Source organism: Diuraphis noxia, unplaced genomic scaffold, assembly GCF_037042655.1.
Source record: "Diuraphis noxia isolate RWA-SAM2 unplaced genomic scaffold, SU_Dnox_SAM2 contig0005, whole genome shotgun sequence".
Lineage (NCBI taxonomy): Eukaryota > Metazoa > Arthropoda > Insecta > Hemiptera > Aphididae > Diuraphis > Diuraphis noxia.
In genome coordinates, this window is record NW_028301715.1 from 10,186,127 (window position 1) to 10,201,742 (window position 15,616).

At 30.3% G+C, this 15,616-nt stretch overlaps 1 protein-coding gene across 3 annotated transcripts; it reads left to right on the forward strand.

Annotated features, from left to right (window-relative positions):
* The first annotated feature begins 2,204 nt into the window (after nucleotides 1–2,204).
* On the forward strand, nucleotides 2,205–12,471 carry LOC107168649 (centrosomal protein of 104 kDa). Of its 3 annotated transcripts, none has more exons than XM_089229163.1 (17): nucleotides 2,205–2,760; nucleotides 3,433–3,503; nucleotides 4,803–4,967; nucleotides 5,243–5,469; nucleotides 5,541–5,709; nucleotides 5,778–5,989; nucleotides 6,318–6,568; nucleotides 6,636–6,764; nucleotides 6,866–6,998; nucleotides 7,159–7,391; nucleotides 7,578–7,715; nucleotides 8,618–8,749; nucleotides 8,835–9,048; nucleotides 9,820–10,016; nucleotides 10,538–10,680; nucleotides 10,774–10,875; nucleotides 11,559–12,471. In XM_089229163.1, the coding sequence occupies exons 2-17, from the start codon at nucleotides 3,461–3,463 to the stop codon at nucleotides 11,693–11,695; spliced, it is 2,625 nt and encodes an 874-aa protein (XP_089085289.1). In that variant the 5' UTR covers nucleotides 2,205–2,760; nucleotides 3,433–3,460; the 3' UTR covers nucleotides 11,696–12,471. The 3 variants fall into 3 exon arrangements, with proteins under 3 accessions (XP_089085289.1, XP_089085288.1, XP_015373621.1); XM_089229162.1 differs by having other exon boundaries at nucleotides 2,206–2,676; XM_015518135.2 differs by having other exon boundaries at nucleotides 2,207–2,676; nucleotides 6,318–6,556.
* Nucleotides 12,472–15,616: the final 3,145 nt, after the last annotated feature.

Sequence of the window (15,616 nt, forward strand, 5' to 3'; positions counted from 1 at the left end):
TTATCTATAATTTTTTTTTTGAAACAAAATTATTTCTATGATTAATATTTGCATACAAATTCAGAATAGGATAAGTTACTATACTACTAAATTTTTCAGTTTTTGGATTTTAATCAGTTATGTAGTTTCTACATATTAATGTACATTTTAATATTGTATTATTGGCTTTATTGGCTTTATCCTTGAACAGAGCTACGAAACAGCAATTACTAGAATATTACCTATATATTTTTATTAAAATATAATAATTGATAAAACTTTTAAAAGTCTATCTTCGTTTGAACTTCCATCATACCTAGTCATCATTAACAAAAAAAAAATTGTTCATAAATAATTTTAAATATTTTAACCTGTATCCCTGTACTGACGACGGAGTATATCTTAATCGTAAACATAAAATCCGTCAATAATTATTATTAACTAAACTTGTTAATATCATACGGCGTAGTAGATAGACTACCAAAGTATTATCTTTCGTACCACAAAATAGGAAATCAAAAAAAGGCGGAATAATAACAATAATAGTTGCTGTAATTACTAGTGATTTTAATTATAATTTCAATGATACTATTTCAAAATGCGATTTCTGTGGATACATTCGTGAACACTAATTAAAATATCTTTTGTTGACGTATTGTTAAACCTCTAAAACCTACAATAAACGTACAATTACACCCAATCCGTATATATTTTTGTTTTCATTTATATGTTTAAAAGGTGTGTAATATTAAGCGATCTGTAGATTATTGTATATTTAAATTGGAAATTTTATAATGCAAAACTAAAATACATATTTGTAGTTATTGGAAGATAAAACGTATCGATATAGGATTACCTAGAGTTGTATCACAATATTATAATTATTAAATTATACATCATATAATAAAATAATACACATAGTTCAAATTACTTTCCTATAGATAAACTTTCGGATACTTACATATTTTATCTATAGTAATTAATATTCATTAATATATTATAAAATTCCCATTTCCCATTAAAACTCCACGTTTTGTTTTTTTTATGTATTTCATTTACTTGTCGCTCCATAATAACACTGATTGTGTACAGACACAGTATTATACACAAATAAACCTTTATATTTATGTATTATGTATTATGTTTTCAATTTTTTCAATTTTTTAATAAACTAAAAATACTTCTCACAACGCCAAAAATTAAATATTGTATAGGGGCATAGGGACAAGGATATTCGTTACATTACCATAGTCTACAACGCTTAGACGTCCTGCATTATACAAGTCTTTTTTTTTTTAAATCAAATATCACGATGGTTCGCGGTCTAAATTTAGATTCCTACAACGTTTTATTCACTCAAAAGGTGATGTATTATATGTATTATACTATTATAGTATAATGTTGTTTTTTCGAAATCAAACTAATTACTGTGTAAAATTATAAATTAAAAAATTAAATAAAAATACATAATAATATGCATTATGAATTGTTTTTAACTAACCCCCTTTAAATGGTACATAATATAATTGTAATAATTGTTATAATTAATCATGATAATATTGTATCCGGATTTTCAGAAAAAGATCGCAGCTGCGTCCGTCGATCTCTGACCGACCGGCGCCGACACATATTATGGTGCACGAATAATATTATTTTAACAAGTACACGACGTACAGAGTGTCTCAAAAGTCCGTCAAGTTCCGCATCACCCATTTTATAATCATTTCCGTGACACAAACCAATCGACGCAAAATCTAAATGCGGTTTTCGCAATAATTGCAGTGCTTCACTAACTCGTGAATCATAAAGCCATTAGAAACGCGGGCACGCCGATAAATCAGAATTTTCTCGTAGATGTGTATCGCACATGGACGTATTATAATATATATATATATTTATTTTATATTTATACATAAATTATATGTCTATGGTATCGCAATATATTTTGATGTTGGAAAACCGCGTTCGAAAATTGATCGATGCGCGTCGCGGTCGCTCGTTGCTCAAGAGTCTGCATGGTGACTTTTGATGCACTCTGTATATTATACGTCACGTTCGGCGATATAGCCGGCCACAAACCTCGGGGAAGCGGCGCGCGCGCGTTTATTATAATATTGATTGCGCTCAATGCGCTCGGCTTTCGTATCGTGCGTGTAGGAATACGCTGCGGCGTGCGCGTGCGCATGAGCGTTTCGTCTGGAGCGGGCGTCATCGAAACGCGGAAAGACAAAAGTCGCGTTCGCACGTATTCTATGATATTGTTGTGCGGGGTGACGGAGACGCGCGCCATACAAATTATCAGCACACGGCGGCGTCCCATCCCCTCCCACTCAACCGCCAGACCAGTCCGCCGTTGAAGTTCGAAAACTTTATTGTTAAAAGGTCGCGTGCAGACGTCCGTCGACGGCGGTGGCGACCAAAGGGCTGCAGCGGATTTCGATCGATTGATTTTTATCCCGAATCGTCGGCAAACGGCATAACAATATGTGTGCGACCGTGTGTGTGTGTGTGCATCGTAGACCGTATATAACGGACGAGATAGAGAGAAAGAGAGAAGAAAAAACGTTAATAAATTAAAAAGGAAACGTGATAAAAAAAAACGCAATCGACGTAATGTTCAATAGTTCCGAACGGTTCAAATACGTCAGAAGAAAATTCGGCACCGCCAACAACAGTGAAAATCGCTCATTCGTGCAGGTAAAACGAAACGCCTATTAGTAATGAATTACTATCGGATACCTGTACATGTCTTTTACTAGTCACACTGTACTTTTTATCACTGTGAGTTTTGCTATTTTTTAAACACATAACGTATAATATTTTTATAATTGTATAATATTAAGAGAAGTATATCTTTTCGAGTATTTAATTGAATAAATATAGTACATAACCAACTACCTATATTTATAACTTCGATATTTTAATATGAAAAAAAAAAAACATTGATTCCGAAAATACAATCACACTAAAGTAAAAAATGTAAATACATAATAGTGAACTAAATTTTCAAGCTAAAATATTTGGATGTAAACTTTTTTCCAAAATTTGTCTACAGGCTACAACCCAATGCAAGAAAAAACAAATACTCACTACAAAATAATTTTACTTATTTAGCCTACACGACTACGTGAGGCTAAAACGAATATTGCGGTTTGTTGGTATATAAGTGCTTATAGTAGTCTACCAGTTCTGTAAATAAATACAATTGATTTTAAAATTTGGATGAAAAACTTTTGAGATTAAATTGTAGGTAACTAAATTATCATAAGAGGATTTTTCTTTCCTAAAAAATAAATAAATAAGATTGGTTAATGAGTTATTCGTCGTACAAATTTTGGTCGTACATCCCATTGTTTAAAGTAACTTTATAAATCAAGTAAAATTAATATTAAGTTAAAGGAAATTTGTATTATTTTATTTTTTAACTTTTTAATGCTGAATTCTATTTTTCAGCTTAACCACTTTCAATCCGACGTAAACAATGTCAGCTGGAAAAGTGGAATTTATCGTTGTTTACAAAACAAGTAAGTTATGTTGCCTATACCTAATATTATAAAAGTTATTAATCTACTTTTGCATTTCGACGATTATACCTACTCATACTGTACTTATACTTCACCACTTTGTATAATATACAAAGTACTATGTTATATTTATTGGTTATTCGGGTTATTCCATTTATTCTCGTTGACGATTCTAAGAGCTTAATGTTCGAATACTGAGTTACCATTACAACTTTGGCACATATTTTATTAATATGCAATGCTCTTCAATACTACTGTAGTTTAGATAAACCTTTTGCTACACTGCTGTGAAAAATCACTAATTTAAATTTTAGTGTTATACTTTAAGTAATAGAATGATAGTATATTATGTTTTATAATTGGTATAAATCTATCCACATAATATACAACAAATAGTCAATTAGTGTTATATTTTGTGAACAAGTTGACTTCTAGTATCTATACATGTATATATAAAGTAGTATATAGTAGGTACCATATACTATAAGTCTATAACACTGTTACCTATTAGAGTTTATAGATTTTTAATATTAATCAAATAAATTGAGGATACTGATAAGTGATTATTTATGTTTAATAGTAAACTATTTCTTATTTCTGCAAACTAAAATCTCTTAAAATGTGTGCATATCCATATTTTTTATAAATTACACAGATAATTTCTGTAAGTGCGCCTAATTTTATATTTAAACACACACTTACATTATTTAAAAATGACATAAGAGTTAAGAGACGCCTTTATCAGAAACGAACCATGTTTAAAGGTATTAAGTTTTGGTACACGAATCAGCAATAACATTACATGATTAACTTATTAAGCGCAGTGGTGTATTTTTGTGTGTGTGTGTGTGTGGGGGGGGGGGGTGTCATCGATGTCTGGGGACATCCCCGACTTTAAAAAAAAAAAATCTAAATATTGGTATATTATCATTTATTTTATAAGTTACTATTTTTATTTTATGTATTTATCAAATGTTGGTCACCCCTCGAGAAATCACCAAAAATATGCCACAAACATATCATCTATATCGACTATATCTATTTATATGTTATGTATTTATGTACATTTAAAAATATTAAATAGAGTAGTGTATACTGTATACGATATAACCAATTAAAAAAGTATATGGTTGAAATATACTATTAAATTATAGGTAGCACCTATTATATTTCTGATAATTGACAATATTATAAATAACGGCTATACACAAATAAATATTTAATATTAATCTAATTTCTTAAAGCATCTTTTCAGACTGACTTATTAGTTGTTAATTCATATTTAAAATATATAATTAGGCGAAGATATTATTTATCAAAGCTCTGAACTTAACAACCATGGTCCGACCGTTAAGGGGTGGAGGTCTTCCAAAAATTGCGAATATCCTCAGCAATTAATACTTAAACTCCACGAAACCACCGTGATCCAGCAAATCCAGATACTTGCTCATCAATATTTAATTCGTAAGTGTAAAATAAATTATCCAATTAATCTAATGTTATTAAGATATTTATCATAAGTAAACCAAACAATTTTGAGAATATGGCATTTACTGCTTAAGATCGAGATACGATTTAGTATTTTATAATTGTTTATTCAAAAAATTATTTAATTGTAATGCGTAAGATTTAAACGTACCTACCTACATACTTATAATAATATTCTATGCATGAATGATAATTGATGGCAATAGTATATAATTATGTACGTGTATATACATTTTTTTTATTGTTTAAAGCCAATAAAATTGAAATATGGATCGGGCCAGAAGAATGCGTGGAAACAGATAATGTATCAACTCAAAATTACGAATATTTAGGTTATATTACGCTTAATGATAACGATGGAGGTACAGTGAAGAGCAGAGAACTTAAGACTATTTCTCTACCATTAGCTAGTGCGACTAGTTATGTCAAGTTGGTTTTGTACGAAAACCATACAAATTCTTTAAACCGTTTTAATCAAGTTAGTCTTTTATACTAATATTTATTTTAACTATACCATATTACCTAAATATGTTATTTTTAAAAATATAGGTGAGCTTAATAGGTATACAAGTAACAGGCGAAAAACAACATACAGATCAAGGAGGCTTCACACATCACAGTTCAATATGCGATGACTTAGCTTTCGAGATGTACGTGGACAAACACATCGCGAAAATCATTCGAATGCTTGAAAACAGAAAGATTATTGCTGTTCAAGGTAAATTAAATTTTTTAAACCTAGGTATGTCATGAAATAAAATAATTAAAACATGGCCTTTTACTCAGATGAACGTTTTGAGTATGCGAGAAAATTAAAAGGGGCGATGACGGAGTTAAGGTCTGCTGGAGAAAAACTAGGAAAATTAGAATTATCAAAAACCCAGGCGATACAAAACGAAGACTACGGTAAAGCAAAGAAGAAAAAAACCCAAATGGAAGAGTATCGTGCACAAGTGATGATTGAAAATCGGGTAGATGACCTTTTGGAAAAAAATGGGGTGAGTCGAGTAGGGTGCGATACGATTGTTGCAACTAATATTAAATTACCCTAACAAATACCAACCGACTATATTACCTTATTAATTAAAAATAGTACGCCACGGCCATGCCACTATAGGAATAAAATCATTATTTATAATTTGTAATCAATTAATCGAGTTCAAAAACAAGCATATTATACTATTTGCTATTAAGTACATACTATATCTACTAATCGACACATACTTTCAACTGAATCGTTATACGGTGCAGTATTGTACCTTTTTTCGTGTTTTAATTGTTGTACGGAAACTAACTATCATATCATTAAATATGCGTTTTTAATAGCCTTTAGAAATTAATGATGAGGAACCTGAAGATCTCGTTGACAAGACACCAGGATCTGTTGACGATGCCAAGAACGTAGCTTCATTGTCTCCAATAGTATCGCCAAAACAAGTTTCGACCAAGCCTTGTCAACAAGAAATCGTACCAGAAACAACCGAAACCGAAGTGGTTGATGAACCAGACATTTACCATAGTCCAGTATCGCCACTTCACTATCCCGAAAATAATTCTAGGGAAAGGTCCGAGAAACAGTAATCTCAATAAACTCATATTGAATAAAAATAACTTGTACAGATGTTGATGAACAATTTTAATTAGATCACCAAAGCTACAGCAAACGATCATCACGAAAGCAATCTCGTTAAAAAGACCTAAACCAATCCGTCCAAAATCCAGCAAGAGCAGTTACGATGCATATGATGAACAAGCTATTCCAGCACAAAGATTGTACGTGTTTCTGTGTATACACGAATTACATGTATAACCACACGTTAAACTTTCAATATTTAGATAATTTTTCATATATTCACGGGATTTTTATTTTTCAGTTGCCAAACGCAAAATAATCTTGACTCTTCCTCATTGACGTCGACGTCGACAAGCGGTGTTGGAACGTCAAAGTTAACCGACAGAGATAAGAAACAGGCTTCTATTCCGATCGCCGTGTTTGGACTTACGATAGTACGCGCATGCATACAATAAAAATTAATAATACTTAATAATGTACTATACAATATGTAACATGTTTATGTTTAAAACTATTATTTCATAAAAGATATATTATATCTGATGTTTTTACCTGATGCTCGTGCGTGATGCAAGATAAATTTGATGGTTGCAGGTGAAATATTTTTTTTCGAAACAATATTCGGACAAAGTTGAAGGGTTGAAATTGATGGAAAGTTCGATGAAGAGTTTTATGTTCGACGGTGTTGACGTTCGACACTCTCCGAATAAAATGACCCGGGCAGCTGTCCAGCTGTTGCACCGAACTCTTAGGGACAAAGTGTTTGCTGTCTACAATCTCTCTGCGGAAATCATAAGGTTCCTGTTTTCAGAATTCATCCCTGGGAGGTAAATCGTAATCATCAAATAAACAGTAGGTATACCACGGCCAAATCGTTTCTGTTTAATATATTCTATAAAATATAAAATTTGTAATAACGTTCTACGCCTTATATATTATAATTATAATATAAGTTATTGTAAATAGTAAAATTGTAAGTTACATAAATACGCCATATATTTATTCATATGTAGAGTTTCAACGGGCGAAGCTTCGCGAAGTCTAGAAACACTGCTTCCTGAACTGTTGGCGAAAGCTGGAGACACGACGCCGCGTATTAACACCATAGCGACGCACACCATATTGAGTGTAGCTGAAGTGCCCGACATAAGGTGAGTAGATATTAATGTATTGTATATGTAGGTACAGTAGGTACACTGCCAAAATAACCGCGTGTGTTGCGTGTGTCGAACACACAAACCCAGAGTGTCATTGTATTATAGGGTCTAATGCTCTAATGATAAAAATTAAAATAAAACAATTTCGTCATAATAATTAGTAATGAAGATTGAAAAATTGATAAATTTTATTTTGTACACATTATCGTACAACAACATTTCTTTTGCAGCCTATGCCTACCTAAAAGTACAAGGTACTTGTACCGTCCTATAAAACTTATTCGAGTTGTCTACTTGTTATACCTTCATAGCTATTAATTACTATAATACTTACATTATATACAGGATGTACCACGAGGATTTACCCATTTCGATATTTAAATAATAGAGATATCAAAATTCTGGTTTTGTAATAAGACTCACGGGAATAAGATCCACAATTGTTATATAATTATAATATTTTTTCTAGTTTTGAAGAAATAAAATATGATAACTATTAGGAACACGGGAGTATATTCTGCCGGCCGTATGGGAATGCGCGCGGTGCGGCGAGTCATACGTTTGATATAACATTACAGTGTTAAATAATTCCCAATTTTTTTCGAAACTAAAAAAAATTAAAAACCAGGAAATTAATGAAAATAAAATTTTGAAACGTCAATATTTTCAGTAAAATAAACTCTACAAAATTGCTATCTTGATTTTTTTTTTGGAAATGATTAAATAAAAAAATTTATTTAACTTTTTTACCAAAACATTAATAAATTAAAATATGAAATAATTGAAGTTCTTATCCATCGGGAGATATCGCAATGGGTAAATCCTCACGGGACACCAGTATATATATATATATGATATATGCATGTACCTTTCATATAATTATTTCTAATTTTTAGAAAACTTAATATCATACCGACTCATTTGACGCGTTTACTCACCGGTAACATACATCCCAGATTGATACTCAGCCGCTTGGAAATGGTTGAGCAACTGATTGTCAGCCAAGGAGTGTCGTCCGACAAAAATAGGTTTGTATATGCTTATTGCTTATGATATGATAAATTAATAATTATATTATTGATCTCACTGATTTGTATTCATAAATCTTTTTAGTGGGATGACTTGTCGTATTTTATGCGAATTTGGTATGTCAGCTATTCATCATCCAACAGAAGCCGTTCGCAAAGCTGCCGAACGGATTTTAGTACACGTTTACAAAGTTAATCCTAGGTTCGTACGAAAACAACTGCCACCAGATGACGAAGTTACCAGGCGTAATATTATGTACAGGCAACTAATGCAAGAGTTTGAACGTATCGACCAAGAAGTGAGTACAAATATGTATATTGGTATACAATTTATAATATCTGAGGTTTGATAAACCATAATTATAGTTGGTAAAAGATTTTGATAGCATAACGTTACAACGACAGTGGCGTATTTGAGGGGGGGGGGCAACAGGGGCATTTGCCTCCCCCGAGACTTTTTTTTACGCAAAATGCGTTAGCACTGAATTATTATTAAATGTCAAATTTCATTATTATGCGTATTGCGTATTATGACTAGGCAGTAGGCTTACTATTACTAATCTATGCTCGCCTATCATGCATTCATGCGTTCCAACCAAATATACGGTACCCGGTTTTGAAACTACAATTTCCTTATATTGTGACAGTGAGAGATTTTTGTATTTTGCCCCCCTTGAAAAATTATCCCAAATACGCCACTGTACAACGATGTATTGAAATGTGAATGAAAATCTGTTTCAACTTGCATTTGAACATTTGAAAAAATATAAACATCGGAACTAGGTTGACGATGTATTCAAGATTGTTAAGAGTAAAAAAAGCTTGATCCCCCTTTGGTTCGCTTACTTTTTCTTAAGTACCTACAAAGTGAAAAAAGTACAATTTATCCACTGTTGAAGTGTTGTTTGAAACTTCTGGAGTTTTATTTTTAGTTTTTACTGTCACAAACTCACAAAAAAAGGTTTTTCATAAAAAAGGAAATAATTAAAAGATGTATTACAAAATAGAATAAAAACACGACAGTTAAATTATTGTATCTACAAATTATAATATTCCTATATATTTTTTAGAGACTAGGCGAAATAGATACAGTCGGTCAAATACAATGCAAATTGGTACGGTCGACTAGTGAGAATACGTCGACTTATCACAACAACGAAAATATCCATAATAGCATAGTTCAGAGTAAATTAAGTTCCAGCACATCAGCTAGCGTGGCTGATGTTTACGAGAATGGCCAAGAAAATGTCAATGCATTGAAATTAAAGTGAGCATTATAATATTTATACGATAATTTTAAAAGTATAAAAATAAAATGTTGACGAATAGCTTGTGTAGATACCTCAAAATTATAATGATGCATCGATAATAATTTTACGATGGTTGAAATATTTCATTTTTTGTCCCTGTTAGAATTTATTTATTTTTTTTAGTAACCGATTAAGTCACTGTGCTTGACTTGAGACAAAATAATTATGACTATTCTGATATTATTTAAAAATAAAAATGTATCGATTAATGGCACCATTTTGATGCACTTGCAATATGTAATTTTTTAATAGTATAGGAATTATTCGTCACAAGACTATACCTGATATACTTAACATAATATTTTATGATTTAGTGGTTTGTGCATGATTCTGGTCCTCTATATCCTTAGAATATTTTCTTGGAATATATTATAATATAATAAATATAAAAAATATAAATGCATTAAATGTAATACATAATATATATTGGTAGGTACCTATTTAAATATTTAATATTATAATTCTATCACTGTTTCAGCCGTTGTACATTTTGCAAAGATGAATCTTTATTCTCCGAAGAAGAATTAAATATCCATTATTGGAAATATTGTCCGTTGTTGATGCGTTGCGAACACTGTTCCGAAGTTATTGAGATTATGGCACTTCGACATCACTTAATAAGTACCTATTACTAATACTCAATACTTGCTTTTTCGCATCGAGTTTATTTAATAAACGACTTAACTTAAAGCTCTGATATTTGTCTTTCTTTAGAAGAATGCGATTTCAAAGATAAGTATACAACATGCGATCAATGTTTAGAGGTGATTGAGATCGAATTTCTAGAACACCATATTTCAGGATCTACATGTACAAGTCAGTATAAAACTATAACATATAAGAGTACCTACCTCATTAGAGTGTTATATACATATATTTTAAATAAGTTAGTTGCCTTAATATCTTATATTTATAATCAGCTTAAATAAATAAAATATTACAAAGCAGACTTCTCACCACATGAGTTGCCGATTATAGACACAATTTAGTATTTACCATTTATTACAACGAATATAGTGATTTTCTCATGGACAAAGTATATAATTTTTGTAAATAAATATTTCATAGCAGTGTATAGTTCTATTTTCTATTGGTATATTGGTACCTAACTATTTTAATTTAACTGTACCTATATCAACTTCCAAAAATTTAAATAGATATATTGTATATCGCTTTACTAATTTCTTAGTAACAATACTTAAGTAACAATTTTAGAAAGTACTAAATTGAACTATTTTTACCAAATATTGAAATAGTTGTCCATATATTTGATGTGTAACTGTAATTTGAATTACTATTTTACTTAGCAATCATAATTCATAATAACTAATAAGTAGGTTATGTTGTAATATGCATAATAAATTTAACGAGTATTAATCAAAAAATCAAATTGAAAATTGATATACGACCTTAACTAGTTTTATATGAATAATGAACCATATAAAATTGTGTGTTACCTACAAAAAATAAATTAATGATTCTTAAATATCTGATTTTAGAAAGAAATACTGTCAGTAATATTTGTCCGTTATGTTTGGATGAAATAGGAAGCGATCATCAAGATTGGTATAAACATTTAATTGGTCCGTCAGCGTGTAAAATTCATCCACGAAAGAATTATATTAAGCGTCAATAAATTAGAAGCGAAGGCATTCAAATGAATACATGGATATTAATGAGTCACTTTAGGCCCGTTTCCTATAAGTGCGTATCATACGTTCATCGTACGGGAGAGTTTTATCTTATTTAGTACCTAAACATTAAGTTTATACGTGTCTATCTGCCAAAAACCAACGCCTCTTTGTCAGAATAAGGGCAGAAATAATATAATTTCTATTAAATTAAAGTTTAATTACATTATTGCCAAACCTATAATTAACCGTCTTCACAATCTTTGCCAATAATAATAATAATAATATAAAAATTATAATTATTATTATTATAATTAATATTAAAATATTACTTTTAGAAAATGACTGATTATTATGTTCAAGCATTTAGTTTTTATTATTGATTAAACTGCATAACTGAATGTTATAGCAAAATTATTTTTGTATTTAAAAAAATTTTAAATCATCAATGTTATTAATATATTTATACCATACTACGATATACTTGTCATCATATTATGCATAATATGTTGTATGTAGTATGTTGTAAACAATGTTTTTTCATTATACAGTATGTTATTTATTATGAATAAAATTAAAATTCAATCCATTACTTGTGCCTTTAATTCACAAGTTTCTTATAAAAAAATAAAGATAGGTAAAACTTATAAAAATGGGAATGTAAGAATATATTAAGAGAATTTACTTTTAAAGGTCATATTGTTATTAACGTTTAAAATTGTATGTACAAAAAAAAACAAAATTTAAATATGAAATAAAATGAAAAGAAATGTAATATACATTTTGTGGTTTAATGTTTAATAGGAAAACACCTGATTATTTAGGATTAAAGTTGAATTATGTACACAACAATCAAAAATCAACTAAATTTTAATGATGAAAAAAAAAATGAGAAAGGGGGTATTGGCGCCAGCAGGCAAATGTATTTCGAGGAGCAAAAAAAAAATGTTGATAACATTATAATGTAAGCTTACACACTGGAGACACGAAAATGTAATATACAGTTCTTGTTGAATAATTAGTTGGACAGCACAAGATTATTTAAGTTTTAAGTTGTGTACACAAAAATCAACTAAAATTTTATAATGACACGAAAAATGAGAAAGCGGGTATTGGCGCCCGCAGACAAATGTATTTCGAGGAGCAAAAAAAAATGTTGAAAAAATTATAATGTAAACTTACTCACTGATGGACCGAAAACAGAAAAATGTAATATACAGTTCATGGTTTAATGATTAATAGGATGGCACGTGATTATTTAGGATTAAAGTTTTGTTATGTACACAACAATCAAAAATCAACTAAATTTTAATTATGAAAAAAAAATGAGAAAGGGGGTATTGGCGCCCGCAGGCAAATGTATTTCGAGGAGCAAAAAAGAATTAAGAAAAAATTATAATGTTAGCTTATTCACTGATGGACCGAAAACACGAAAATGTAATATACAGTAACTGATAGTTTAATGGTGTTAATAGGATAACACGTGATGATTTAGGATTAATGTTGAGTTATGTACACAACAATCAAATATCAACAAAATTTTAATTATGAAAAAAAAATGAGAAGGGGGTATTGGCGCCCGCAGGCAAATATATTTCGAGGAGCAAAAAAAAATTTTTTTAAATTATAATGTAAGCTTACTCACTGATGGACCGAAAACAGAATAATGTATAATATACAGTTGATGGTTTAATGTTTAATAGGAAGGCATCTGATTATTTAAGTTTTATGTTGTGTACACAAAAATCAACTATAATTTAAATAAGAAAATTTTGAGAAAGAGAGTATTGGCGCCCGCTGGCAAATGTATTTCGAGGAGCAAAAAAGAATTAAGAAAAAATTATAATGTTAGCTTATTCACTGATGGACCGAAAACACGAAAATGTAATATACAGTAACTGATAGTTTAATGGTGTTAATAGGATAACACGTGATGATTTAGGATTAATGTTGAGTTATGTACACAACAATCAAATATCAACAAAATTTTAATTATGAAAAAAAAATGAGAAGGGGGTATTGGCGCCCGCAGGCAAATATATTTCGAGGAGCAAAAAAAAATTTTTTTAAATTATAATGTAAGCTTACTCACTGATGGACCGAAAACAGAATAATGTATAATATACAGTTGATGGTTTAATGTTTAATAGGAAGGCATCTGATTATTTAAGTTTTATGTTGTGTACACAAAAATCAACTATAATTTAAATAAGAAAATTTTGAGAAAGAGAGTATTGGCGCCCGCTGGCAAATATATTTCGAGGAGCAAAAAAAAATTTTGAAAAATTATAATGTAAGCTTACACACTGGAGACACGAAAATGTAATATACAGTTCTTATTGAATAATTAGTTGGCAGCACAAGATTATTTTAGTTTTAAGTTGTGTACACTAAATTCAACTAAAATTTATAATGAAAATAAAAATGAGAAAGGGTGTATTAGCGCCCGCAGGCAAATGTATTTCGAGAAGCAAAAAAAAAGAAATTTGATAAAATTATAATGTTAGCTTACTCACTGATGGACCGAAAACACGAAAATGTAATATACAGTAACTGATAGTTTAATGGTTAATAGGATGGCACGTGATTATTTAGGATTCAAGTTTTGTTATATATACACAACAATCAAAAATCAACTAAAATTTAATTATGAAAAAAAAATGAGAAGGGGTGTATTGGCGCCCGCAGGCAAATGTATTTCGGGGAGCAAAAAAAAAGAAATTTGATAAAATTATAATGTAAGCTTACTCACTGATGGACCGAAAACAGAATAATGTATAATATACAGTTGATGGTCTAATGTTTAATAGGAAGGCATCTGATTATTTAAGTTTTATGTTGTATACACAAAAATCAACTATAATTTAAATATGAAAATTTTGAGAAAGAGAGTATTGGCGCCCGAAGGCAAATGTATTTCGAGGAGCAAAAAAAAAGAAATTTGATAAAATTATAATGTAAGCTTACACACTGGAGACACGAAAATGTAATATTATACAGTTCTTATTGAATAATCAGTTGGCAGCACAAGATTATTTAAGTTTTAAGTTGTGTGCACAAAATTCAACTAAAATTTATAATTCAACTAAAAATGAGAAACGGTGTATTGGTGCCCGCAGGCAAATGTATTTCGAGGAGCAAAAAAAAAGAAATTTGATAAAATTATAATGTAAGCTTACTCACTGATGGACCGAAAACAGAATAATGTATAATATACAGTTGATGGTTTAATGTTTAATAGGAAGGCATCTGATTATTTAAGTTTTATGTTGTGTACACAAAAATCAACTATAATTTAAATAAGAAAATTTTGAGAAAGAGAGTATTGGCGCCCGCTGGCAAATATATTTCGAGGAGCAAAAAAAAATTTTGAAAAATTATAATGTAAGCTTACACACTGGAGACACGAAAATGTAATATACAGTTCTTATTGAATAATTAGTTGGCAGCACAAGATTATTTTAGTTTTATGTTGTGTACAGTGGCGTAGTTATGATTTGGTTCTGGGGGGGGATATTTAATTAATTGGATAAACGTGAAGTGGAGGCCAAAGTCTTTGGTCAAGATGAATACCTAGATATTTTACAGAACTTTCTCTAGGGATAGTTTCGTTATTGAGAGTAACCGAGGGGCTGGTATTTGGTCGAAGCGTAAATGTTATATGAGATGATTTATTTTCGTTTATTTTAATTCTCCATAGATTGAACCAATTTTGTAAGTTATTAAGATGAGATTGAAGGTTCTCCGTTGAAGTTATTATATCTGGATCAGAGGATATTATGCATGTGTCATCGGCAAAAGTTGCAAGGCTAGTAAGGTGAGAGTGAGGAATATCAGATGTGTAAATATTATAGAGCGTGGGTGCAAGAATGCTACCTTGGGGAACACCTGCTTTTGCAGAATGAGTTTCAGAGAGAACATCGTCA

Excerpts from the sequence above, each read along its gene's own strand:
- LOC107168649 (XM_089229163.1), top strand. The coding sequence starts at position 3,461 with ATGTCAGCTGGAAAAGTGGAATTTATCGTTGTTTACAAAACAA. Across the intron at positions 3,504-4,802 it reads TATCGTTGTTTACAAAACAA|GCGAAGATATTATTTATCAA; the intron begins GTAAGTTATGTT and ends ATATATAATTAG. Across the intron at positions 6,999-7,158 it reads CCGTGTTTGGACTTACGATA|GTGAAATATTTTTTTTCGAA; the intron begins GTACGCGCATGC and ends TGATGGTTGCAG.